The sequence below is a fragment of the Theobroma cacao genome, chromosome 1 (assembly GCF_000208745.1).
Source record: "Theobroma cacao cultivar B97-61/B2 chromosome 1, Criollo_cocoa_genome_V2, whole genome shotgun sequence".
NCBI lineage: Eukaryota > Viridiplantae > Streptophyta > Magnoliopsida > Malvales > Malvaceae > Theobroma > Theobroma cacao.
Genome location: NC_030850.1, coordinates 19372530 through 19399553, shown reverse-complemented (window position 1 = coordinate 19399553; position 27024 = coordinate 19372530). Strand labels below are relative to the sequence as shown.

The 27024-nt window shown below is 33.5% G+C and overlaps 1 protein-coding gene across 1 annotated transcript; it reads right to left on the bottom strand.

Annotated features, from left to right (window-relative positions):
• On the bottom strand, nucleotides 13558-25747 carry LOC18612877 (cysteine protease ATG4). Its single transcript, XM_018113787.1, has 8 exons — nucleotides 24762-25747; nucleotides 24606-24691; nucleotides 24399-24449; nucleotides 23899-24278; nucleotides 19945-20083; nucleotides 14294-14349; nucleotides 14136-14206; nucleotides 13558-14036 (listed from the first exon to the last, which is right to left on the bottom strand). The coding sequence occupies exons 1-8, from the start codon at nucleotides 25219-25221 to the stop codon at nucleotides 13822-13824; spliced, it is 1458 nt and encodes a 485-aa protein (XP_017969276.1). The 5' UTR covers nucleotides 25222-25747; the 3' UTR covers nucleotides 13558-13821.

Genomic DNA, 27024 nt, shown 5'->3' with positions numbered 1-27024 from the left:
TGAAAGAGAAGAAGAAGAAGAAGAAAAGCTGTTGGAGAATGTAGAAGCTGTTGGAAGAAAGGGATATTTATAGGCCAAGCTTATCCACTCCACTTAAATTACCAAAATGCCCTTCCACAAATTAACTTATTCTCCTCCAATCTTTTATGCAATCTTTTTACTCTTTTGACACTGGGACAAGGTCCATAATGGTCTAGAAATGTTCAGGTTCATGAAAACTTAAAATTCTAACCCGAGGTGAAAAATGACCATTTTGCCCCTACCATGAAAATCATCAAAATTTTTGTTTCCTTGTCATTTTACCCATAATTTCATCATTCATTTATGCCTTCGGCCTACTTAGGCCATAATATTGTTTAAAATCTTACTTTTATGGACTTACTAACAAAATAACGAAATTACCCCTAATTAGGGATATAAGTGTACTTCTATCTATGAGTCTATAAGGGTCAAAGTCTCACAGTAAATGCAGATACTGTTTGGTTCATGCTAAATTCTTTTGTTTAGTATCATTGTTAGAATGTGATTTCTACATTTATTGAACACTAGATCTTTTGCTTTGAATTATTATACATGTCTTGAGAAGGTTTATATTGATGTGAATTTTAGATTACGTCAAGAACTTTAGAATTTGCTTGATTCTCTCTCAAGGAGAAATCTTGGGCAATACTTAGTTAGGGAGATGATTTAGGCTATCTTGGGACCATTTGAGCCTTTCAAGCCAACCTTGTTATATTTTATCCCTAGTATACCCCTTTGAGCCTATTTTTTCCCTTATCTTTGTTTAACCACATAATAATTGAGCCTAACCTTAAAATAAAATTTTCAGTTTTGCATCCCTCACTCCTAAGCATGTATATTGTTTAAGAAAATATATATTAAGCTAAATGCATAAGGTAGAAAAGGTGAAGTTGTCAAAAAAAAGGGAAAAAAAAGCCTCACTACTTATAATACAAAGAAATAAGTTTGCGGGTGTAAAATTGTGATGAAAAAAAAAGAGGAAAAAAAGAATAATAAAATGTTAAACAAACAGAAAGGTTCAAATTGAAGAAAGGGTGCATGTGGAGAATGAATGTGAGACCTCAACCTCTATAGGCTTGTAACTAAGTATAGATGTAATAATACGAGCTAGGGGTAGTTTCGTCATTTTCTCTAATAAGCTCTCAAAAGAAAGTTTTATGATATTTTAAGGCTTAAATGGGTATAAGACTACATAAATGATGTGTGCTGATGAAAACAAGAAGAAAACTAGAAGTTTCAACAATTTTCATAACAAGGGTAAAATGGTCATTTTTCACCTCGCATTAAAATTTTATATTTTTATGAACCCAAGCATGTTTAGACCATTATGGATATTGTCCCAGTGTTAAAAGAGCAAAAAGATTGCATAAAAGATTGGAGGAGAGTAAGTTAATTGGTGGAGGGGTATTTTCGTAATTTTAAAGGAAAGGATAAGATTGCCTATAAATACCTTGAATTTTCCAGCAGTTGGTCTTCTTCTTCCCTTCTCCTTTCTCGCGTTTCTTCAAACTCCATGGAAGCTTGATTTTCAAACTTCCACAACTTTCTCTCTTTAGCTCCAATTTTCATGTTTTTGGTGCACCCTTCCATAAACCCTTGTGCTATTTCATCTTCACACTTCAAAAACCTTGAAATATCTTGTTTTCATACTTTCTCTCACTAGTTGGGCATTCTAGAGAGAGAAAGAGAGAATCACTCAATTGATTTGGAAGCTACTGGAAGAGAATCCAACTACAAAGGAACCCTAGGGTGAGTGATGCACCAAGTTTCATTTTTAGCTGCAAAAAATGGCTAGTCATTGTGATTTATGAGCTATTTTATTGTTTAGCATGTTCATTACTTTTTACTGATTAAGATAGTGAACATAGATAGCCATTTAAAGTGGCAATTAAAAACTAGCTAAAAGATAGCTTTTAGAGTTCCTAGTGTGTAAATTGATCTAGTGTTTATGTTAATGTGATCTTAGGTTTTTAAGGAAGCACCATCATTCCAATTGGATCATTACGGGATTTTGAGTCAACTAAAGGTTCTACAATCAGTTGGTGAGTGGACTACCTTCAAAATTGATTTTGGGAATATGATGGATTTGATAAAATGTTTGAATGATTTTATACAATTTTTCATGAAAATGAATGCCTTGGGAACAAGCTTTTGAGAAAAGGTTTATGTTATGAAATGTGATTATTATGGATTTCTATGTGGCTGCATTATGTTGATATACATATATGGTTGAGTATAATGTTGTGTAATTATATTGACTCGGTTATGTGCGAGCAGGGAGTGCGCATAACCCGGTGATGACCCAGCCATGTGCGAGTAGGGAGTGCGCATGAGCTGGTGATGATGATGATGGGATGGTGTGATGATGATGATGGGTATATATGTCACGACCCGGTACTCCCCTCGAGCTCGTGACAACAGCCGCGGTGTCCCGGTAGACACTTATTGCCCGGAATGTCAACCCGAAACCCCGCAAGGCTTTACTATCAGTTTCTCTGTTCCCTTGTGAGCAACCATTGTCAAATATCGTGTTCTAAAATATTTTAAGCTGTTTCCAACTTTAAACAAATAAAATATTAATTTTTCGTCTCACAAGGGTATTTTGGTCATTTTTCTCAAAAATTTTAAAACTGGCTAAAACGTAATATACAAGTACAAAACACACAATTCATATTCAAAATGAGTTTAAAAGTCTAAAATCTTCATTTAAAACGAAATTATGGTTATTTGAATATAATAAGAAAATAAAAGAAATATTAAGTAAAATATTCTATTTTCTTATAAAACAATATTTATAGAGTTATACGTGAATAATTTTTATAACGTAAAAGCTAAATAAATTTATACATACTTAAATACAGTAAGCCAAAATATTTAATTTAATTTACAATAACAAGAGTGCCCCCGAATAAACAAAAGTAAAGAGGACTGTGAACCTACGGTTTGGAAAATGCAGATCCCACTGTAGTCCTCGATGAGATCAGCTATCTACAGTCTATACTGAACCTGAAATGGGTGGAAAGGAGGGTGGTGAGATTATAAAATCCCAATGAGTAAACAAACATCATCATAAACATCTAGAGTTGAGTACATGGAGACAATAAAGTAAATCATCATAAACTGGGTTATAGCATTAGAACACATTTTGTTCAAAACACGTAAAGAGGCTTATGAATCTCATAAAAATCTAGGCTTGTGCCATAAATCCATTCTCGGGGACACCTTGGCCGAGGCATCCTACCGAGACCGCCAAGGCTATTAAAATTCACATTTCACATAAATCATGTTTTTGTTTTGAAAACATAGCCGTTCCTTGGCGTTGGCTGAGTTCCCCCTCACGTGGTGGTTTAGCGTGAAGTGAACCCTAAACTTTACCCCAGGAGATACCCTACGCGCCTCTCCGTTCGAGGTAAGAATATAATGGGGTTTACCGTGCCCCTCTAAAAGGCTGGTCCACAGAAACCCCCTACTGCAGTGATTAATTAATATATAATCCACCATATAATAAAACTCAATAACATGATATGGCAATTTTGTAATTCGTAGTTTTTCAAGGTAACCAAACAATTCGCATTTCAATACAATTGCCAACTAGCCAATCATGCTCGATTTATCATAAGCCAGTTAATTTAAACAATCAAATTGCCACAATTAACAGTCTCCGTGTACTCTATTTTTCAAAATCACTATTAATTTCAAAACAATTTATAATTTAATTTCATTGAAACTCATTTATTCATAAAACATGAAAATTTATCTTTTTAAATTCCTTTTTCCATAGAATTCATGAAAGCATCTAAAAACCACCCTAGATAATTAAAATGACAGTAAGTTTACTCACAATGTCTAGAATGCAGACTTTCGAAGCACTCTGTCTACTGGTCCTCGGATGCAATTTCCTTGCCTTTATCGGAGGACTCACCACCTTGACACAGTACAAAATCGAGAATTTCACTAAGTTGGTACTAAATCAAAATTAAACTAATTTAGACTACCAATGCATGATATGGAATGCAAAAATGCACTGGTAACTATCTAAACCCGGTATTGGCCTAATTCGTCTTATCACCCGATTAAATTCCTAACGGGTCCGTTTAAACTCCAATTTAATTCTTTTCAGTTTCTATACCTCAATTGCACCCAAATTAACTTAATGTCCCTCAGTGTGGTGCAAATTATCAGTCCCAACAGCAAATTACGAAAATACCCCTAGTGGGTAAAAATTCGTATTTTTGCTCCGAAAATTCCCATTATTTTTCTAGGCTCATAATTCATTATTCCTTAACCAATTCTCCTAGAATAAAATCAAACTCATCCTCACTCACTACATGGTAAATTCAGCCATTAATGGTTGGGGGAGAAAATAAATTCTTTTCTTGTTGTTTTGTTTCTAAATATGCTAAACTAACTAAAAACACTAACATAAATTAAAATCAAATAAATCCAACAACTTTCTCTCTCCTAACCCATTTTTTCAGAATTGAATTCATCATGAAAACATGTAATTTAATCATGGAAAATAAAGAGAAATGCTTGGGAATAAGAAAACTCAAGCTTAATAGAAAAAATCTCACCTTTTTCACTTAATTTCCTTGAAAATTCACACTTTTTCTTTGATTTTCTCTCTCTAGGGTTTTGTTTTTGTTTTCTCTCTCTTCTTGCTGGTTTGGCCGGCCATGGGGTGGAAGATGAGCTGATTTTTGTGCCTTTTAAAAAGGAAAATAATAAATTAATAAAGGCATGACACGTGGCATCATGTCATTGGTCCGTTTTTTAAATTTTAAAAATTTAAACATTTTATCTCCACCACATGATTAGTCAAGGGTCAAAGATGAAGATAAAGGAAGACCATGTGCTGGAAAAACATCCTGGTGGTGGAAAATTACAATTTTGCCCTTGAGGTGGCAAAATTACCATTTTACCATTTTACTCCAAATTATACCGAAATTAAAATTTTTCACTTCTAAACCTCAAATCATACTCCAATAAGTCAAATTATACTCCAATAAGTCAAATGGGATCAAAAAAAATCTTTTCTAATATTCCCATTTTGTCCCCAGGTGGCAAATGACCATTTTGCCCCTGGTTAGTGAAAATTCCGATTTGACTCCAAATTGATCTTCAAACTCCAAATTACTATTTTAAGTCATCCATGAACTATGAAACTCTTAATCTCACCTTAAAATTCCTATTTGATCTAGTTCGAGGATTAAATAAATTTTGTTGTACCTTTAGGTACAATACCGACTTTTGTAAATTTTTCGGGACTCTCCTAACATGCAATCATGCTATCATCACATGTATATCATGAATAGTATTTTATAAGGTCGGGCTTTACAATATATGTAAATATGTGTGTTATAGGTAATTGATGGATAATGGGTTATGATTGTAATGCATGTGAAACTTGACATGTTAAACCTTGAGAAATTGTTATGTGTTTTCATGTTGGTTTGGACCTTTTGGCAAGGTGGTTTTTCCTTTGGGAGAAAGGTAAATTTTGCATTGATGCCCTATATTTCGCTGCAGCGAGAAACTCTCGGGTTTTAAAAGGGTAGGCTGGTCGAAAACTCACTGCAGCGAGAATGACACTGTAGCTTCTCGCTACAGTGAAATGCATTCTCGCTGCAGCAAGAAACTTTTTGTTTTTTGGGTTGCAATTTCGCTGCAGCGAGATTGAATCTCGCTGTAGCGCGAAACATTCTGTTTCTGGGTAAAAATTTTGCTGCAGTGAGATTGAATCTCTCTGCAGCGAAAAACTTTTTGTTTTGGTCTCTTATCTTGTCCAATTACTGCCCTATCTTTCACTTCTTTGCTACCATATGGGAGCATGGACTTCCAACATTAAGGATTAAAAGAGTTAAGTTTAAAATGAGGAGGTTTAGTGAGAAACCCTCGGCCAGTTGAGAAACCCTCGTTCGGTAAATAACTAAATTCCAACATCGCTGCAACGAAAATTCATTCTCGCTGCAGCTACGCTACAGCAAGAATGCCTTTCCACTGCAGCGAAGATTCGTTGTTGTATTTGACTTGCTTGTGCAATATTGAAGCTTTCATTCTTCAAATGATTCGCTATGTATGGGTTCATGATTTTCAAATGATTAATCACTTCAGGGCTCGATAAGAGGTTTTATTAAGAATGAACCAAATTGCATTGTTTTGAAACTAGTGCATCATGATTTTAAATTTTCCTTTGTTGTTGCTTGTTCCCTTCCTTATTCACTCACTGGGTTTATACTCACCATTTCAAATTCATGTTTTCAGATCACGAGGCAGCCGGTAACTAGGACGAGGTATCCTTGTAGACCTGTGTCCATCTTTTGGTAGGTGTTTGGGCATTCAGTAGCTGTACATTCATCTGAGTCCCTCCGCTGGAAGTCAAGTCTTCTTTTTGAGATGTATAGGCGAACCTAATGTACATTATTAGAATACATGTTGTAGACAATGTATGTATATAATAAAATGAGAAATGCCAATACGAGTTGGCAACGTCTATTACTATTTTGATTTTAAGTTTTAAAAAAAATGACTTAGCAGTTGATGATGGAATGATGAACATGTCAGACTATTAGGCTTGCTTGGGCTTAGTGGACTACGTTCATTGGGCCCATGCGTCGGTCATGGCCCGAAATTTGGGTCATGACAATGAAAATATAGTTCTATAAGTCTTAGAATGATTATGCCCTTAGGGTGAATTGAGCCAAATTATTATCCTTTATCCTACCCTGACCCTAGCCATACATTACAAGCTTAATAAAAACCTATTGATCCTTGACTTAGTATTAGTCTACATTAGTGGAGATAGATATGAAAAGCAAACCTATGGAGTTATAATACTAATTTGAAATTGTGCATTGACATAAACTCATTCGGATAAGTATGATATTCTTTGTAAATATTTCACACACACCCGAAAATCCATTCGAGAATGTGCTTGCAATTGAATTAAAACATGAATTTGAATGATGTCAACATTTTATCCTGAGTCAAAGATTTATAGATATACTTATAAGGAAATAGTGGAAATCATTGATTTGGTGCTATTTGTCTCTAGTTGGTTTGTTTATTTAGGTTGATTTCATCATTTAAATTGCTTTTGCTCTTGTTAGTTTTTCTTTTATGTTCTGCTCGAGGACTAGTAAAATCTTAAATTTGGGGCTATGACAACTTTATTTTATAGAGTTATTTGGTCTTAATTTCTAATATATTTTGTCTAAGTTTCTAAGATTTCATTTAAATATTAAGAGTTTTTAGCCATTTACTTAATTTAATTTAATTATATTGGCTTCAATTGTGTTAAGTTATTTTATGATGTTTTATTTTAAGTTTAGTTATTATTTAAGTTAAGTTTTACGCTTTTGTAGGTGTGCTTTGAAAAGAGGGCTTATTTGGTGAAGGAGATGCATTTTAGGTGTAGACTTCAATTGCACATGTTGTGGTGCCCAAGCAAGGAAGGCCGTGGCACCCAATGAAGAAAAAAGAATTTTGGAGCTGTTTGACTTCTATTTGTCCTTGGACTCGAGCTCTATTTAATTCCCCTTTGAGAAGCACGAAAAGGCATGAATTTAGCTAGGTTTTTCTAAAGAAAAAAAGGTACTGAAGCTAGCAAGAAAGCAATGAAAGCAAGCAAGATTACGGATCAGAAGCGTGATAAATATTAGAGTTCTTTATTTTCTTGTTATCTTTATAATTTCTTATTTAGTTTTGATGGTTAAATTTCTTTTTTGGATGATGTTTGCATGCATTATGTTGAACTAAGTTTTTAATCTCGAATTGCAATTGCACCTAATGCATAGTCTGAGTTTTTAATATTCTTTTTTGCTTATATTTAACAGTGTTTGAGTTGTTTATTTCAATCCTGTTCTTAATGCGTCTGATTGATTAGGTACTAATTAGATTGATTCGCAAACCTAAACAAAACTGAGAGAGGGAGTTTAGAGTAAGCCATCGATGAAATAACATATGTTCAATATCAATTGCATGAGAAGATTGATTTGATTCACGTGCAGAGTAGTCATACACTTACATGTCATATGTAGCAAAAATTAAAGTTTGTTCTTAATGAATCTTTCTTAATTTCAATTTGCATAGACATATAGTAAATTAGTTAAGATAGATATTTTTATAAGAAACTTGACGAAGACTTATAAATAAATTAAAAATCTAGACAAACAACTCAAACCTATCTAATAAGTAAACAAGGAATAGAGGAAATTCAGATGAAACATTAAGGAGATATTGTGGTTCTAGAGTTTTGATTATTTGATTCTAGTTAAATTGTTATTCTTGCTTTGAGTTTTAGTTTTAATTTTAGGTTATTTAATTTTCATTAATTTTAAACTTGGTTGTTTAGATAAGATTGAATTGTTTTAATTTTAGTAATTAGCAAAAAGATTTGGTCAACTCTCTATGGGAACAAACTTTACTTTCATTATATTACTTGTTTATGACACATGCACTTGCATGACAAATTCGACAAGAAGTATCAGCGAGGCAACTTACAGTGTGGGAACATATCCATCATAATTTCCATCACTAATTGCAATTTGTGACAGATTTTGGCCTTTTTGTGATGGTTTCTTTCGTCAAAGAAACCAATTTTTCTAGTAGTATACTAAAAATTCAAACTACATGTTGAGTTCAATTGCAATCCTAGAAATATAAATTTAGCTCATCCTTAATATTGAAAGCATAGCCCAAAGAAGTTTAACAATCAATTACAAAACAAGAAAAACTAAAAAGAAATAGAGAAGAAAAGAAAACTAAAGATTTGTAGGGTCTTTAATGTTTCAAAGTCTTTCCTGCCTTCTTGTATACTTGACGGCTACTTTTCCTTCTGAGAAACCCTAGTTTAAACATGCCTTTTAATTGCTTTAAAGGTGCCTTTAAATAGCCTCCAAAAAACCTAATTCACATCAACTCTGGAAAATAGTCTAAAAATGATATCGTGCTGGCATTGTAGCCTCCACTTTCTAGTGTCGAGGTGCCCTGCTTGCTGCCCCATGTATAGTTGCATCACTTCTTCGTACCACGACCTCCACTCTTCCAAGGTTGCACGGCCCAACTCTTTGATGCCTTGTTTCTTCACCTCTCATCGTGCCGCCGCAACACCCATTCTTCCAAAGCTGCGACACCATGCTTGCTGATTTTTTTGGCTCTTTTTGCTTTGCTTCACGATTCAAAACTCTGCTTCATTAGCACCTAAAAAAACATTCAAACTAAGTTACTCGCATAAGCAATTGAACTTAATTAACATAAAACTTAACCAAAATCAATAAAATTAAACTACTTAAAATAATTAAAACTAAACTTTAAGAAACAAACTAAAAAAGAAAAATTCCTAACTAAATCTAAAGGATTTAGCCAATTCCAATGCTCAAAATATGATAAAATAACTCTATGAAATAGAGTTATCACAATTGTGGGAAATAGATGGGTTATAATTCAACCTTTATTGTCTAATTGCATTAGACTAAAATTTACCTTGAGTTTTAATATGATTTACAGTATACTTGTATACATATATTAAATATATCTGAGCTACATCTTTGAAGTAAAACTCTTCCGTTAGTTAGTTTGTTTCCTTCCGCACCTAATCAATGCATCTATGATACTTACCCTAATTAATGGTTGCATTGTGCAGATAAGTAGCATTATGGGGAACGAGTAGCTAGCGACTATTTTGTAAATTGTCTTGGTATCCGATAGGCACTCTAGATCTGATGAGTCCACTCCACTAGTCGTAGTTCAGTCTCCGATTTAGTTGGCAATTATGTTGCCAGTTTATTTTTTATGGTTTGTTATGTAAGGGTTTAAACCTAGTATGTTAGCCATGAGATGGGATATATGTACATAGTACTTGATAGTATTCCCCTTTTGTTTATGCACAAGCGCGTTAACTATGTTCTAACGTGCAAGTATGTAATGAAGTTTCAAACTTAAATATATATAAATGAAGTCCGTTGCAATAATACTCATCTAAGTAGCTACACATTAGCTTATCTACTTATCTGTTTTTGAGGCTTGCTTGGGTCTCATAGGCTTCGCCTATTGGATCCTCGTGCTGATAACGGCCCCCAAGTTTCGGTGGTTACAAATCAATGCCATGTCAGCATAATCATTGCATTATTCTTGGATGCCACGTCATTAGATTCAATGCCACATTGATAAGAATATGCCACATTAGTACATTAAAATACAATGTCAACATAGACAACGGAAAAATTTTAACACCATTAATGATTATATTGACATTGTCAATTTTTTAAAGTACAGTGACTCAATTTTTTACAAATTATTGTACGATAGGAACTAATTGCATAATTTGACCATCAATAATTTAATTAATTTCAAGATCAACCAAGGCTTTGGAAAGCCTAATCATGGTCCATTTTGCACTATAGCCCACTGTCATGACTCAAATCCGAGGGCCATGACCGGTGCAAGGTCATCGTTCGGAATAACCCACTTAACCCAAACAAGCCTCAAAACAATTTTAGTCTCAAAATGTTTCAAATACAATAGAGTTTGTAAAACCATTTGTCAATCTTGAAATGAAATTAAATATTTATAAACCAATCAAGTATTTCGAATGAAACAAGTATTTAAAATTGATTTAGAAGTATTTGAAGTGGAAAACAATGTATACAAGGTTTAGTTCTAATACAAATTCATTTACATTTTGGAAAATCTTGTGAAAACCATTTTGTTTCAAAAATAAGCCTGATCTATCAATACATTGCTCAGATGTATTGATAGATTGTTTGATTTATCGATACAGTTCTCACTTGTATCGATAGATTTCAAATAGAATACAAAACTATGGTTTCTAAAAGAATCTATCGATACATTTTCAAATGTATCCATCGATTTATTACAGAATCAAATTTTCTAGCCTAGAACACACTTCTAGGACCCCAAATGAAACTAACATCTATCCAAAATTGAATACTCAAAGTTCAATCATCAAAGTTGAAACAAATATCAAAAAGTCCAAACTGAAATAAGTCAAATATTATTTCAAATAGATCGTGGAGCGCTAGATAGAAAGGACAATCAAAACAAAGTGTGTTGTACACCAAAGTAGTTCGATAGATATAGTCACCAATCAACAAAAAGGGGGTAGGATCACATACACTACTGAACAAAACAAGCTAAGCATTGTGCACAATGGCTAACAGCTACTGTCGTTAGCTATAGGTCTTTGACTCAAATAGGCTCCACTAAAACAATTCACAATTTTCAAACACCCAAATGTTCATTTCCAAATGAAAGGGGGTGAAACCATTGACCAACCAAAATCAAAGGGTTCGAAACAAAACTAAATCATAGTATCCAAAAGTCCATTTCCAATCAAAGGGTGAATCCATTCACCAACAAATTCAGAGATTAAACAAAACCAAGGATTGAAACAAAACTAAGTCTAATCATCAATCATTCCATTATCTTAAAAACAAATTGACCCAATGCTAGGGTCTATACAAACTAATCATTTTTCATCTAAAATTTTCAAATCATCAACCATCCAAACAAATCAAAGACAAATATCAAATTTTGACGTATTAAACATTTGAAATGCTTGTTCCCCATGCCCAAAACTAAATACATAATTATCATATTCACATAACATATATAGCTTTCATCAAAACATACTTTAGAACTATCATTCATATCACCAATTCATCGAAACTCATTTTAATGCAAGGTTGTAGAATAGGCATTCTTAATTATATCAAAATAATTATAAACACTGTATCTACCTACCTTATTAAAGTGTGCCTTCTTCTCAAATGCTTTTTGTCAAACACTCGATTTTCCAAAATCTCAAGCTTCTTCAACAGTTCCTATCACAAAGTTTCCATCATTAATACCTTGTTCTCTAACAATATCTTAGTCTAATAACCATTTATCCTTCTACAAAATATTCTTCATTAACCTCTTAATCCAAACTCAACAACTAAATCTAACTCTAAACAAACGATTAAACTCCAACTAGCTAGATTTAAAAGCAATTTTACCTTGATGAGCTTAAAAGTTCCAAAACCAATAAAAAATTGTAAGTTTTCATGAGCAACATGAATTTTTTAGAACCCATAAGGGCAAAAAATCAAAGCCACGAGCTTAGGAGTTTTGAAAGAGAAAACCTTACCTTTCAAAGTCTTTGGAATCAAAATCTGAGTTTGAAGGTGACTTTTAAATGCTTGAAATCTATAAATTTAATTTGGATGAGTGTAGAGAGAAAAAAGAGATGATAGTGGTTGGGTTTGGCTAGTAAACACATTTTTACCCAAATGGGGAAAAGTCTGGGATTTTAGGGCTTTTAAATGAATGTGAAAAGTTCAAAATAACCTTATTTTTTCAAGCTTGCATCAAATCTATCAATAGATTTCCAAATCTATCGTAAATTTAGTTCTATTTGGAATCTATTGATAGATGTTCATCAAAACCCTTTTCTGGGTTTAAACTACTGATAGATTTGGTCTAGAATGCATTTTAAAGCTTAAAACAATCCTTCTTTACCCTATAATGGCCCATACTTTCAAATGAATATGTTTGACTATCAAAACATAACTAAGTTATTGTGGTCCAAAAGTGTTGTTCAAAAATATCAAATTAACAACTCACCCAATTAAGTTACAAATCTAACCTTAAGTAGAAAATGGGGTTTCACACCCAGCTTAGTCCAAATGTTATGGACTTATTCTTCTCTTTATTTAGAAAACTCTTTGTTCTTTTCCTTTTCTAATATGGGATTGTGTCCCACATTTATTATTGTTGAAAATGTCCAATAGGTTCACCCAAAAGTTTAATTTTATTAAAAAAAACAAAATTAAAATTTTCTTACAAATCATGAAAGTAAATATTTTTACTAAACTAGTGCATTTTGAGAACCATTTGAAAACAATTTTGCATAATTTTCCACCAAAAAAAATTCATTTCAGTTCCAAAAAATGCAAATGATGTTATTGGAAAACTCAAGAAACCTATTTACTCAAAACTTTTGGAGAATTTAGACAATCTATAAAAAACGTATCTATATTTAATAAATAAATAGTGGAGGTTTAACGGCACCATTGTGAAAATTGATTTTGTGATCGGCTTTGCTGAAATTGGGCTGAACCCCAACTGAGCTTCAAACACTATGGAAACTCCATGGATGAATTTGAAGCCCAAACTGGTGACCTTTCAAACATTTTAGGTCTTCTTTTTGTCTGGTCATGGCGTCCCGTGGTGCCAGTAGTTAGTCCATTATGAAAAACTTAAATGACGAACGAACAAGAAATCGAACGGACCATGACGAAAAGTTATACCGCTATGCTCTATGAACACTGAATAGTATATGAATTTGAACGAAGCGAACAGGCACTCCTTATTTTACCCCTTCAAACTCTTGACCTTTCGGGCATTTTAGCTATTTTTATTTTTCGGTTCGTCCGCTTTTGGTTGTAACTTCCGTGACTCAAACTTATATCAAATTTTGGATCACGTTAATTAAAATCTTCTTTGAATTAAGGCAAAGAGTACAAAATAACAAGGTGCTAGAAGAATCAGTAGCAGATGGTTACCTGCCACGTAAAATTGAACGATTATTGTACGTATCTTACAAATTGACAAGAGTCAATTATATTCACAGCTTCGAAAAGTATTAAATTTAGTGGAAAAAAAAAATCATAATATAGCATATATACTTCCTACATAATAAATAATAAACAAAGTCGCCCAAGTTGTAATCATGGTTCTTCCAACGGGAGGAACCAAGGAGTTGAGTAAACATCCAACCAAAGATATAGGCAGCTCCCATCAAAGGAGCTGCCAGTCATCCTCATGGATGCTGCCATCCATGTCAGGCACTACACCTAAGGAATCATCCTCTCGAACCTCACCAGTGTCATCCAAAGCATTGCCATGGCTAATGGGCTTAAAAGAACTATGAGTTTGAGCAACAGTGAATAAGGGAGCACCATTTGATTCATCAGCTAGTTTCGATGCCCGGAGACAAAAATCGTCAAAATCATCTGCCAAAAATACAGGGAAAGTTCATTTCATCGTCAATGAATAGCCTCCAAACCTATACAAGCGAAATAGTAAAATACCAACAAGATCAACAGGCAAACCTTTGTCTCGGCAGAAAAATCCGATGGCCAGAGATGGATCAATTGAATCCAGAGGAATGTGTCGTATAATACTGGATCATAAAAGGAACCAATTTAGAAAAAAAAAAAAAAACCGAATGTATGTACAACGTATATGTAAATTAATGACAGCAACTTACTCGCAATGATAAGATGAAGTATCAGCCTCCTGATTATCCTGACTGAGATTAACCACCTGATAAAAACATTCAACGTCACTACAACTTTCATCAACTCCAAAGTTTGTTTGACTCATAATTAAGGTCTGGCCAACATACCAGTAAAACTAAAAGCATGTTTTAATATGGCCAGGCAACGCGCTTTATACCTAATTTGAGACTTTTGAGTATTTATCATTGTTGTAAAAGTGTTGTGAATATTTAAAATGTCTACCAAAAACATGATGTTAAAATGTAAAAAATGAGACATTTTCTTGTATTTTAAATAATTATAAATTATTGTTAAAATGTATCAAAAATTAAATTACTGTTAAGATGTACCAATAAACTATTGTGAAGTTGAATTATAAAAATGCACACACATATACCATTTAATTTTAAAAATGCACACACATATACCATTTTTAGATGTTTTAATTTTGTACCATCAAACAACACTTTTGGAGCCAAACCAATATAAGTTTGACATTGCGTATGAGCAAAACGCACTTTTTATCACTGCAAACACAATTTTTAACCCCCCCTTAGCCTAAGGGCCACAAAGGGATGTAAATCTTACACCAAACCCACCAACAACAATCTTTGAGAGGAGAAAAAGAGACAGCAACTAAGGCATGACCATGGGACCTCTCTTCAACTATTCAATTTGGATTGAAATAATATTTGTTACATGTTCATTTTAAACTACTCATAAAAAAGTTTCCAGAAGGTTCCCTTTAAAGCCACTACTAAATACAGATTGCAGATTCAATCAATATGAACCTTTTGCTTTAGTATCCTCACCCATATGCTTCATGCAAACCAACACTCATTCCAAGTAAACTCAAGGGACAAAAGGACAATATCTAAATGGTAGTATTGGCAAAAAAAGGAAAAGCTGATTGCCTTCCTGTTTGTTGTCTTGTGTCTAGCTAAGATAGACTATCACAATACTAATTTCAGTCTCTTTTATGCTTGATCCACTCTACAATACCAAAGAATCTTGAGAAAATACCTTACTTCGAATGATAAAAGTGCCCCAAGTAGATTCAGCAACCATCATGTTCTGTTTCTTATTAATGAAGCAAACAATTGATCTCATAAATTGATGTATAAAGATACTTGAACTAACAAGTAGTTACTTGTTGCATGAACAAACTCACTAAGCATGACCTACCATACATATTTTATTTGATATCTCACTCAAGTGTTAATGAAAATAAATTTTCATGTGACAGTTATATAACTTATCATTAGGCTATCTTGTATGTGAAAAGTTATACTTTGATACTATCTTACATTGTCCTAGCCAACGATGTTCAATGGGAAGAATATAGAGCATGGTATGAAACATATGGAGATAAATGAATGATCACAAAGGATTTATCACCCTAAGTAATTTTAAGGGGAATATCATTGCTTCTTCACATGTATTAACTCAAGGAAATCTTTGGGCAAGATTGAATGAATATTTAGAAAGGAGTTTTGAAATTTCATTAAAAATTTAATGACTAACTAATTTCAAGAGCTAACATGATTAAAATATATATAAAATAAACACTGAACCATGCTCTGTCTTACCAAGAAAATAGTTGATAAAAGAATTAAATTACATGGTAAGATTGTCCACTAAAGGGTCAAGTCAAACCATTTTGATTTTTCTTAACATTTGAGTGGTTATGACACACTTCCAGATGTCAATCTTGATCTCTAAATATGAATTAATTTAAGGGAAAAAAATATGAATTACTTAATTTGAAATTAAAAATGACTACATAAAGTTTGATCCATTAATCCTAATTGAATTAGGATTATAACTCATGTTTATTGCCACAATGTTAAGGACCTAATGGATCACACACATTACGAGTGACTATGCAAGAAATTAAAATGAGAAATTAAGTTGGACTTAATTGTAAGAAGTTTGAAACTTCAACAATTTAATTGAAAGAACTCAATTAAATTAGAGCAGTTTTATAAATAGCGTAAAACTTATGCAAATTGTTACAAGGTTAGGACTAGCAAAATTCCCCTATGTAAATAAGTGTTTAGTCCCCCCTTATACAAATCTTTTGAAGAAAAAACAAATCCTAGTTAGCAATAAAGTATTCGACCAAACACTCCTCTCTTATAGATTTTCTCACTGTTCGCTAGTGTGGATCATAATTGGAGGGGGCACACTTTAACAACTTGTGGTTTACTACAACCCTAGATTTGGTGTTTATATGTTCCAGAATTCAAGGTTTGACATCTTGTTGATTTCGACTCACTAGGTTTTAAAGGTATACTTGTCTTCTTCCTTGCAGTTAATCTTATCTATGTTAAACAAATCAAAGCTTGATCTTGCCTTTGGGAAAAGCTTTAAATTTCCATTGCGTATTCTTCTCTTGATTACATGATTTCCCAACATATTTGTTAAAAACAAGGGGTATAGAGGATCAAGAAAGCAAAAGTAGATTTCTTCTTTTTTTAAAAAAGAAAAATGGAAGTCCTAATGCAGGAAACCAAATGACGAGGGATAAGTTCATTTTGGGTATTATTAAAAACTACTCCCAGATTCTTGGTGGTGGAATCAACTCCTAGACCAAATTGTAAGTTTGAAACGTGTAGTTAAGTTGCTCCTCTAAGTTATTAATTCATTTGCTTAGTTTATGTGTCTGTAATTTATGAATGCTTTAAGTCTTTGATGTATGAACTTTATTGAAATAAGTCATGTGACCTTATTTTGATTGTTGCTGACCTTGAATTAGAAAAATAAATACAAAAAAAAAAATAATGGGCTCATAACAATTACATCTCATAGTGTAGCCTTTTAATTTTACTAATTTTTCATAAGTTTCAAGCCTAAGGAGAACAAATAGCTCTTACAAACCAGCTCCAGCAATGTTAACGATACATACAAAACTTAATCCAATAACAACTAAGGACTTTTATTTTTCAAAAGGATAGATGATGCAAGAGTATTTCTGAATTTATCTAAAATAGTTATTTTGATTTTTTCTCTGTTACAAAGTTTTATTAATGGGTTAATAATATATTTTGTTTATTTAAGTGGTTGTGTGACTAGCAGTGATCTGTTAATTAAAGAATAAAGGGAGAATATCACAATACTCAATATCAAATATAATGCTTAGGACCCTAATTCTAAATTAATGTAAAATAACCTAAATATAGCCTAAATATATGTAAAAATTACACTCAAACCCGTAATATATAAAATTAAATCCTAGAAAACTGAACCTCGAGTTTCAAAACTAGGTAGTACTTCTAGTTCTTCAAGTGGTTGATGAGTATCACTTAGATCCTTCTTCACAAGAAATGGGAGAAATATGCCGAGAAGGTGGATTTGACGAGGAAATGCATGAATTTTGCCCAATTTAGTACTTAGTTTTCCAAATATTTCTTTCAATTCCATCAATCCATCATAAACAAACTATACTTCTCCAATTATCAAATGTTTTCTCACACTGAAGTATATAATCTTTGAAATGATGAAACAATGGAGGATGAAGATTTTCAAACCCATAGCTATCTCTTAAAGCAATCGACTCTTGTAAGTGCAAAGTAGCCTCACGAATATTTTCTTCCCAAGTCAGAATTTGCTCCAAAGTAATCTTTTATTTTTCATAAACTAATCATGAAAATCTTGACCTTTAGAGGATGAATCTTCCAAAATGGACCTCAAAATTGGAATCAAGACATCAAAATTAGCAAACCTGTAGATTCGAAAGATTTTGACATAGCATGATCAATGATGTGCTTAACGATGAGGCGTCACTGATCATAGCAGAAGGGCAAGAGCAACCGGCACATGGGCTGATTAGCAAGAGTGGACCCAATAATTTACTTTTAGATATTTGAGATTTTGAGGTATTGATTATTAAGATTTTCTTCCTCTATTGATTCTTTCATATTTCTTCCCCCTAGTTCTATTTCTCCCCCGATTTCTTCTGTTCCTCCCTAATTGCTTCTGCCTATCTCTGATTTTCCTTCTAGATTTCTATATTTTATCTCCTCTAGATTTCTATATTCTATCTCTGATTTTCCCTCTAGATTTCTATATCCCGTCTCTTTTCTCTACTAGTTCTACATCGACAACTAGTGAGAAAGTACTTGGATTCAAGAACATGAGCTGAAAGCAGCCAGAAATCTACGCTAAAGCTACCAAAGTTCTCATTAATGAGAAGAGATTCTTGTCAACTAGAAGAGTTTGGTTTGATGCTAGAGCACCCCTAAATTAATCTCAATTAATTATCTTGATATGTTCTTTACATTTGCTGTTGTAGTTTGCTAAATGGGTTAGTAATTATGATTTTTTTATATGGTTTTATTTTATTAAGTGGCAATGTGACTTGCATGTGAACTCGTAATAAGGTTGAATAGCTAAAATTAGATGGGGTTTATGTGTGTTAAAGGGTTAGGATTAAAAGCTGTTGTAAACATATTATTGTTAAAGGTTTTACAACCCTAAACCAATTTATTGTTTCAACTTCCATTTTATATCAATTTTAGCCTAAGCACTAGTTTTCCTTTTAGGCTTCATCTGTTTCATGAAAATAAAGTTTAAGAAATCCATTTTTGTATTTTCTAATGTTGGGTTGCCTTGGTCAATAAAAGATAACAACTTCGTCAATAGAAAATCCAAGCATTTTTGGGGAAATTGTCTTCCATTTTGAGATAATGGAAGACAATGTCCAGCCCTTGCTCTCTCAAACGAAACCCCCACAAACCTTGTCCAGCCTCCACATCTCTCGTACCAAACTTGCAGGTAAGAGCTCCCACCGCTATTCCTTCACCCTTCCCCTCCATTTCCCTCACCATTTTCTATAGCCCTTTATCCCTCACCAATCCCCCTTGCACTCATTTCATCCTCCACATCTATCAAAAAACACAGTCACCACCTCCCTCCCCCTTCACCAGTAAGAGCATCATCCTCTCCTCCCTCCGTCTTTATCCCTACCTTTCTCCCTTTCCCTTTTCCCTTATCCATCCCTTTCTTTCTCAACCCAACCCCTCGCCCATTTATGGTCACTAAAATTTAAATAATAATAAAATTTTGTGGTGTGATTTTATGTTGAAGATGAAATATTTTTATATTATTTTTAAGAAATTATACTTTTGAAAATTTTATAATCTTAATATTTTTTTTTTAGATTTTTCATTGTACATTCCAAACACCATAAAATATTTTTCATGTGGCACCAAACATAAACAAATACTAGTTTTTCAGGAAAATTATCTTCCCAGAAGTCAATTTTCACAAACAAATAGAGGATTGTTGTTTCTACTTCCACACTACATCCATACAGTAAGGGCTTGTTGAAGCTTTAAGAAACTAAGTTTCGCCCCCACTTCATAATCATGACTGCAGACAAATAACCATTCTTTACGAATTCAAATATACCAATCAATTCCCTGACTTAAAAATATGTCTGGTTTAGATAAAGACTTATTTACTCCCATAACTTTCCACATAAATGTCCAAAATCTTGGTGAAGAGGCAAGACATTCATCAGCACAATAACAAACAAGTGAAAGAAGCTTCCCTAACAAGTCTATGTACTTATAATGCATCTGAAAGAATAAGAGAATGGAACATATGAGTAATAACATTAAGTAATCAATGAATTTACCAGTTGAACGTCATGTGGATCGAGGTAAAAAACATTTTCTTCTTGGACACCAACAATGTAAGTAGAGGCACCAGGTTTCCCACCCAAAATGCCAAGGCATTGAGGAAAGGTGAAAGTTGCTTGCAGTGATGGAATGTACCTGATAATAAATTTAAGAAAATTCCAAGTGGTTAGAACATATAGCAAAAATGAAGTTCAATTCATAATCAATTATGATAATGCTACTTGTTTCTATGAGGATAAACCGGAGTTCTAACTGATTCTTTTAAGCATGTTACATTGAAGCATAATACATGCTTTACTTACTCTAGATAAGCAAAGTCCAAATGCAATTCTCCCTCTGTCTCAAAAGTGCTATCTTCTTTGCAAAAGCTCAAAGATTAAGAAAAACAGTAATGCATTACATTACATGAGTAAATTTCACCATAATAGCGTCTTCTCTCTTTTAGAAGCTCTTGTTAGCTATATGGGTAAAGTTGGAAGTTCGGTAGTAAATATCTAAGTTCTGGCTGTGGAAAATATTTTTAACACTTAAAAATAGAAGTGAGGCTAGTAAATTTAGAACGAAGTGACTATAATATTTGTGTTTTAACTGGTGAAGACAACTTGCTTAGATAAAAAAAAAATGATAAAATAGGTATACAAAGTAACCTCCTATAAAATTTGTCTTATAGGAACAATTACCTTGAATAACGATAATAAAAGATTTCATTATCTTAACAAGCACTCCGAAAGCTTAATGCATCTTCTACATGTAGCAAGACATTACATGTATGAACAAAACAACATGCAGATCCCAAAGGGGAACCCCAAACAATTTAACTTGAGACTTCTTCCTATAGATCTCAAGTTCGAATCTTGGGGAGAAGAGGATGGGGTTTATGGAATGAAAGTGAGCTTCTGCAAGTTATAACCAGGGTTTAAATTGCGATCTGCTGCCATGTTTATTGTGGTTACTGACATAAAGGATAAAATAGCAGTAGTTACACTTATCATGGTTGTGGAATTTTTTTTCAATTTTCCACAACTTGCCAAAAATGAAGTAAATAATAATTGTAACCACAATAACACTTATTTATGATATTTAAAGTAATTTACGACATTATAATTCTTCATTTATATGATAAAATAAATTCTTCACATTTTTTAATTAAAACTCATAAGTCAATATGGAATATTTAAAAAATTGTTCACTAAGATATCCATGAATTTTATGGACATAAAAGCTATAAATACATATGATTGACAAAATAACATATATGAAGTCAAGCTCATAAACTAATTCAATTAGAAAATATAATGGGTGAACATTCCAAATAAAATTTCTTTTTGATAAGATATGATTATCCAGGATAAAGAATCAAACCTAACTTTTTGAGCAGGGATACATGCACTTTACTATTGGGCCAAATATCCAAGCCCAGCATTTTAAATAATTAATTAAACAAAAACATTAATAAAATCAAAATTATAGTCGTTTGAAATTAATTATTTTTAAAGGATTGTACGCACATAATACTCAAAAAAAGAAAAAAGAAGAAATTCACAAATTAACTCGCATTGCTACTCAAATTTTCATCTAAATCATCAAAATAATTTCTCCAATACCCATTTCCAACCAATCATTTGCCTCTACCTCCCAAATTTTCACCTAAACAAGAAAAAGCAAAAAATTAATTTGGCATTTAGATGCCACATATGACAAAAGCCTCCCAAATCCCCCACCCCCATTTTCCCCTTCTTCTCTCTGTCCACTTTTCCACAATCCTATCCACTTTTCTTCTCCATCCAACGGCAGAGCCACCCATGACCTAACCCAGCAAACCACACTAATGTTTCTTCAACATTCTCACACCCTCTCCATCTAGGGATTTTCAACTCTCAAGTCTATCTCACTAAAAAAGGAGTTAATACTAGAGGAGACAACACACAAGGTAGAGCCCATGCACATGGAAGCTATAAGAGAGCTCTTTCTCCAAACCATCGACAACTTAAATTTTTAAAAAATGTGAAGAAAAAATTCAATTTTAAGTGAATATTTCTTTCTTACCTTGAACTAATTCCCTCTTTTACTTTAATTGAGATTCAAATTTGTTGAATTCTGACTGAATTGCTTGGACTTGGGATAAGTTCTCTCTAATTTGGTAGGGTTTGCTGTTTGATTTGATTTAAAAAATAAACTAATAAATAAAGGCATAACAAAAATTGATAACGGCTTTAGAATCCCATTAGAACCATTTTTTTGTTACACTGCTATGCATGTTAATCACCATTCACACCTCCAATTAAGTTGGATAGCGACAGCGAAGGGTGCCACTACCACAAACTTGTGAGCACTATCTAAATCCTTATTTATAACATCTTGTATATCAAGTGACAAATAAGAGCACAAACTTTTTCACAATTAAAAGTAATAGATAAGAGCTTTCTCTCCCTCTTTCTGAGACGAATTAGATTTCTTCATAGAACCAAATATTTACTCTTAATTGACCATGGAACTGAAAAATTATGATCTTCCAAACCAGATCATAAATTATTAAAACAATATAAGTAAACATACTACGTGGATGAAATAACAAGAATATTAAGAAAAATGAAGGTGTTTGAATGTTAAAATAGAAAATAGTTCAACCAACTTAACATAGAAGAACAAGATGTCCCAGCCCATCCCAAAGTGAAGAAAAAATAAAATATAGTCAATAAATTTGAATGAATCTATTTTGTGCTCATTATTCCTTATCTATACTCTACAACATGCTCATTTCATCGTAAACTCTTAACCCTTCTAATCCCCATATCTAGAACTTGATTTTGGAAGAAAAACAAAAATCATCCATCTTGTTAAGTGCTCTCTACAAGCAAAACATCAAGAAAGCAAGATAAATCCTAACGGAGCCACCTTTTGAGCTCAAACAACTTCACAAGGCCATCCTATGGTTACCTTTACTGATCACCACTAAAGTACTCCTAGGTTGCTAAATTCTCAAGCCTAAAACTTCGAAGTCAAAAAAAAGTAAACTTGAGATTCCTTGAAACAAACTGCCGAACACTGTCAATAGCAACTTAAATTTCTAGTTCTACAATTTGATATCAAAGGATGTGAAATCTAAGCAAGTCATTCTAAGAAATCAAGCAAAACAATCCTTACCAAAAGATAGTCCTTGGACTACACAATTCTTAAGCTTCTAAGCACACCAATATCAAGAAACCTTACCAATAATTCCACTAACAAAACAAGAATGATTTAAAGAAGTTGGTATTGGCATGCTTGGTTGAAACAAACCAAACCTATTACTTTGTTACAAATCAATTCCAGCAAACATGTCTTAGCATCAATCGTTGAAACCCCACTCAGACCTTTAATTATACTGCAGGAGGTGTTAAAAAAAACTGAAGAATCTTCATTGACTTGTAAAGACGTGTTCTTTCACATCCACAAAGCTTTAAAGATTCCTATAGTCTTAACATTCTTTGCTTCAGCTGAACCTATTCTCTACAGGGCTCCAACTTATTTATTCTCTGATGAAATTGCACTAAAATAGATGCACTGATCATCTTTCAATGGCACCAAATCATAGTTTAAGCACCAAAAGTTAGAAATAACAACCATGCTATTACAAATTGACCTAGAATTGATCCCATGTTGTTACCTAAAATTTTTATAAAAGTGCCAATTTGATTAATTTTCATCAATTATGTGTAAGAAAAGTCTATATTCTCATTCCTAAGTGAATCTATGCAGTATGCAATAACACTTAACGAGGAAGTTGCCAACTTTAGCAATCATGGTTGTTGGGGCCTGGAGATTGCAGGATATTTCAGGGCACATGACTGAAGGAAACTTCAGTGACCACAAAGCTAATATATACAAAGATATTGATTACCTTACGGATCAGGCCTGATGACTCTACCAATCATGAAACTATAAATGAAGAAAGTCAAAACATCACAAACCTGGAATTTACTTTGTCAAGTCCAAGAACCAAGGGCACAAGTAAAAGAATAGGTGTCCAGTCAGCTCGGCATCGTGAAAATTCAAAACAATGTCTAGAAGCATCTTCAACGCAAACAACTGGAGCTCCTCCTCTCTCACCATCTTCATCACCAGAAACAACATAAACAGCCATGGGAAGTGACTGGTGTTCAAGGTCATTTTCCTCCCTCTTAGAGCGAGCAAGAGACTCCCATGAGCGACACATGGCATATGGCCCTACCCATGAACCAGCAGCAAGCCCATAAATTTTTCCAGCTTCAACAAGATTGTGAATGGAGAAAGCTGTGGCCTCAGAATCACCAAACTGATGCAAGATCTCAATATATGCTTGCTCAAATGGCTGCATAGGCAGAAAGGCATCAGAGAAGAACACAATGTACTTTAAGTTCTATCAGAGTCTAATTCTCATATGAGTTAGAGGAAATAAGCAAGAACAGACATCCCAAATGATTTACACCACCTTTTGCAAAGGTTTTCGCCAAGATCTCCCCAATTGATGAAAAAGCAACGCCTGCAAGGAAGGAAAACGATACATGAACCATAGCTAAGATAAACGCAAGATAACAAGCAACGTCAATTTTCATGATGAAAACTCATAACAAACTCTCCTAGCGCTTGTTTGAACATGCTCAAGAGAAAAGGAAAATAAAATGAAATGAATATATACCTGAGCAACAAGCATCTGGCTACTTCGAAGCATGCAACCCCAGCCGAAGTCACTTGTAATTTTTGTGTCTCCAATAGCATCAAAACCTGTAACTATATAACTTAGAAATCTTGTTATCAAGTGCATCCTGTAAAAAGCAAACTTCATGATAAAGACCTTTACGATATGTCATCAATATTCGTGATGAAAAATCTCGTTTGAACGCCGCTAATCCATTGCTGGCATCCACATCGCCAGAGGACGACACCTGGGAAATTTTATAGCACACGCCTAGAAGCCATATGTCGCTAGTTGAGCTAGAAATTCCAATCTTGCTTGGACCTAAAACACGCTCGTGAATTCTCCTCATTGAGCCACCGGAGACAACTCTCTTCACAGCTGCTGTCCACCCATTGTTTCTAGCATGCAATGCCTTCTTTTCACAAGCCGACGACTCACTATATGTGTCAAAGATTGAGAAAGCAGATGCAAACAAATTTGACCACACAGAACTCTTGGAGAACTTACAGTCACTGGGACCTGGCTCTGATCCAGAGGATGGGGAGCTATGAGAGATATCAATACTACTCTTGGAAGGGCATTTTAGAGCAACATTCTTCTCATGAAAACCCTTCATTACCTACTCATGCAGCAGACTATATGATGGAAAAGGCTCATAGAAGCAAAATATAATACGGCTAGTCCCTGGCTAAAAGAGAAGCAATACACCTGAGATATAAATTTCAATTTTATCAATAGGTCAACCAGAGCTGCAGAATTTGCTTTATCCCGTCGATTTCTGACTTGAATCTCATGATCCGAGACGCAGATCCTTGGCGATCGAATTCACCAAATCGAGGGGATCCACAGGTTCGTAGAGGAAAATAACTGAAACTGAAACAGAAGACAAGGGAATTAAAAGTACTCGTCTCAATTCCCAAAGTCTGCGACACGTCTGAAAGACAGGGAGAAGGAAGAATTGAAGACGACTCGTCTGAGAATGATGTCAGATTAAGAAGAAATGCAGAGGAGAGGGAGAGGCTATGGAAGCCTGTACAAGAGGGAAGGAAAAAGGAGACAAGCAAAAATTGGGAATTTTAGGAGAAGCAAGATTCAAGGAGCATGTAGTCTGACTTGGGAGTTTGGGGCAAAAGCAGGAGAGAGAAGGGGATAAGGAGGTGGGTCGGTTCGGGTTGGGTATGTGGTAATGGGTTAGGGGAAGGTTACATACGATTGGCAATGGGTGGCGGAAGCCCACATACGACTGGCAATGGGTTACGGGGAAGCACATACGATTTTTTCTGTTAGGTTTTGACCAAAAAGACAATCATTAACCGATTCCAAATGGAATTTAATCACTTATACTACCAGGATACCCACATTAAGCAATCAATTTTACAACGGGTGAAGACTTTGTTGTGGAAATATCATGATTTTTTTAAGCGTTGGATTGATTTTGTAAAATTTTATCAACAGTTGATGTTAAGAATTTTGAATAGTATTATATATTATAGCAACAATCCAAATAAAAATGTACAAAATATATGATAAGAAAAAAAAATAAAACTGGATATGATAAGAAAAAAAATATAAAATTGGATATCATACACGCATTTTAATTTCATCTTGTTGAATAATATAGAAAGATTGATTGTTACAAAATGTATAAAAAATTATTTTGAATTCAGAAATGAATACCATGTTATTCAGAATGGACTTTAATTTGTATAAAGTATTCAAAATAAGTTGCACTTTTTGCAAAACATTGCATAAGCATGATGGTATATTTCTAGCTACAAAAAGTGACTTCATAATAGTAATTTTGGATGTTTAGCCATACTTGTCACATCTAGCACCATAACAAAAATTAAAGAAGAAATTGTAAAAAATGATTAACCTAATAAAACCACTCCAAAAAAAGCTCTTAATACAAAGTTAACTGTTTTTACTCAATTTTTGTCACGACTTGATAAAAATGCCCTTGAAGTCATTTTCAATAAATTAAACCATTTATCATAGTTTTTCCTCTTAATTTCTCTCTCTAGCATCTATTTACTATGCTCATGATTTCTCTTTCGCCACCCAGCTATTTCTAATTTTATCAATTTCTCTCTCCCATATTCGTCTACTGTGCTCTCCATTTCTCTCTCCTATCATCCAACTCTCTAATTTTACCACTATCACTATCTCTCTCTGTTTATGTCTTGCTATATCGTTATCAATTTACAAACTAAAGAACAAAGATGACATCAATGTATGTTGTTGGGTTTATTAATTTACATTCACAAAACCTCAAAGTTGATGGGTTGAAGTTATATAGGTGAAATTTTAAATTAGAACACTACCTAGAGTTGTTATACACCATGTCTGCATGTAACAACTCTAATGCACTTGCCATGCAACAATTTTATTGAATATGGTACGATTTAAACATGGCATG

Bases quoted from the DNA above. Each gene is read 5' to 3' on its own strand.
- LOC18612877 (XM_018113787.1), bottom strand. From the start codon at position 25,221: ATGAAGGGTTTTCATGAGAAGAATGTTGCTCTAAAATGCCCTTCCAAG. The intron at 24,279-24,398 runs GTGGTGTAAATC...CTGCCTATGCAG, and splicing joins GGCGAAAACCTTTGCAAAAG to CCATTTGAGCAAGCATATAT. The intron at 14,037-14,135 runs GTTTGCCTGTTG...TATTTTTGGCAG, and splicing joins ATTTTTCTGCCGAGACAAAG to ATGATTTTGACGATTTTTGT.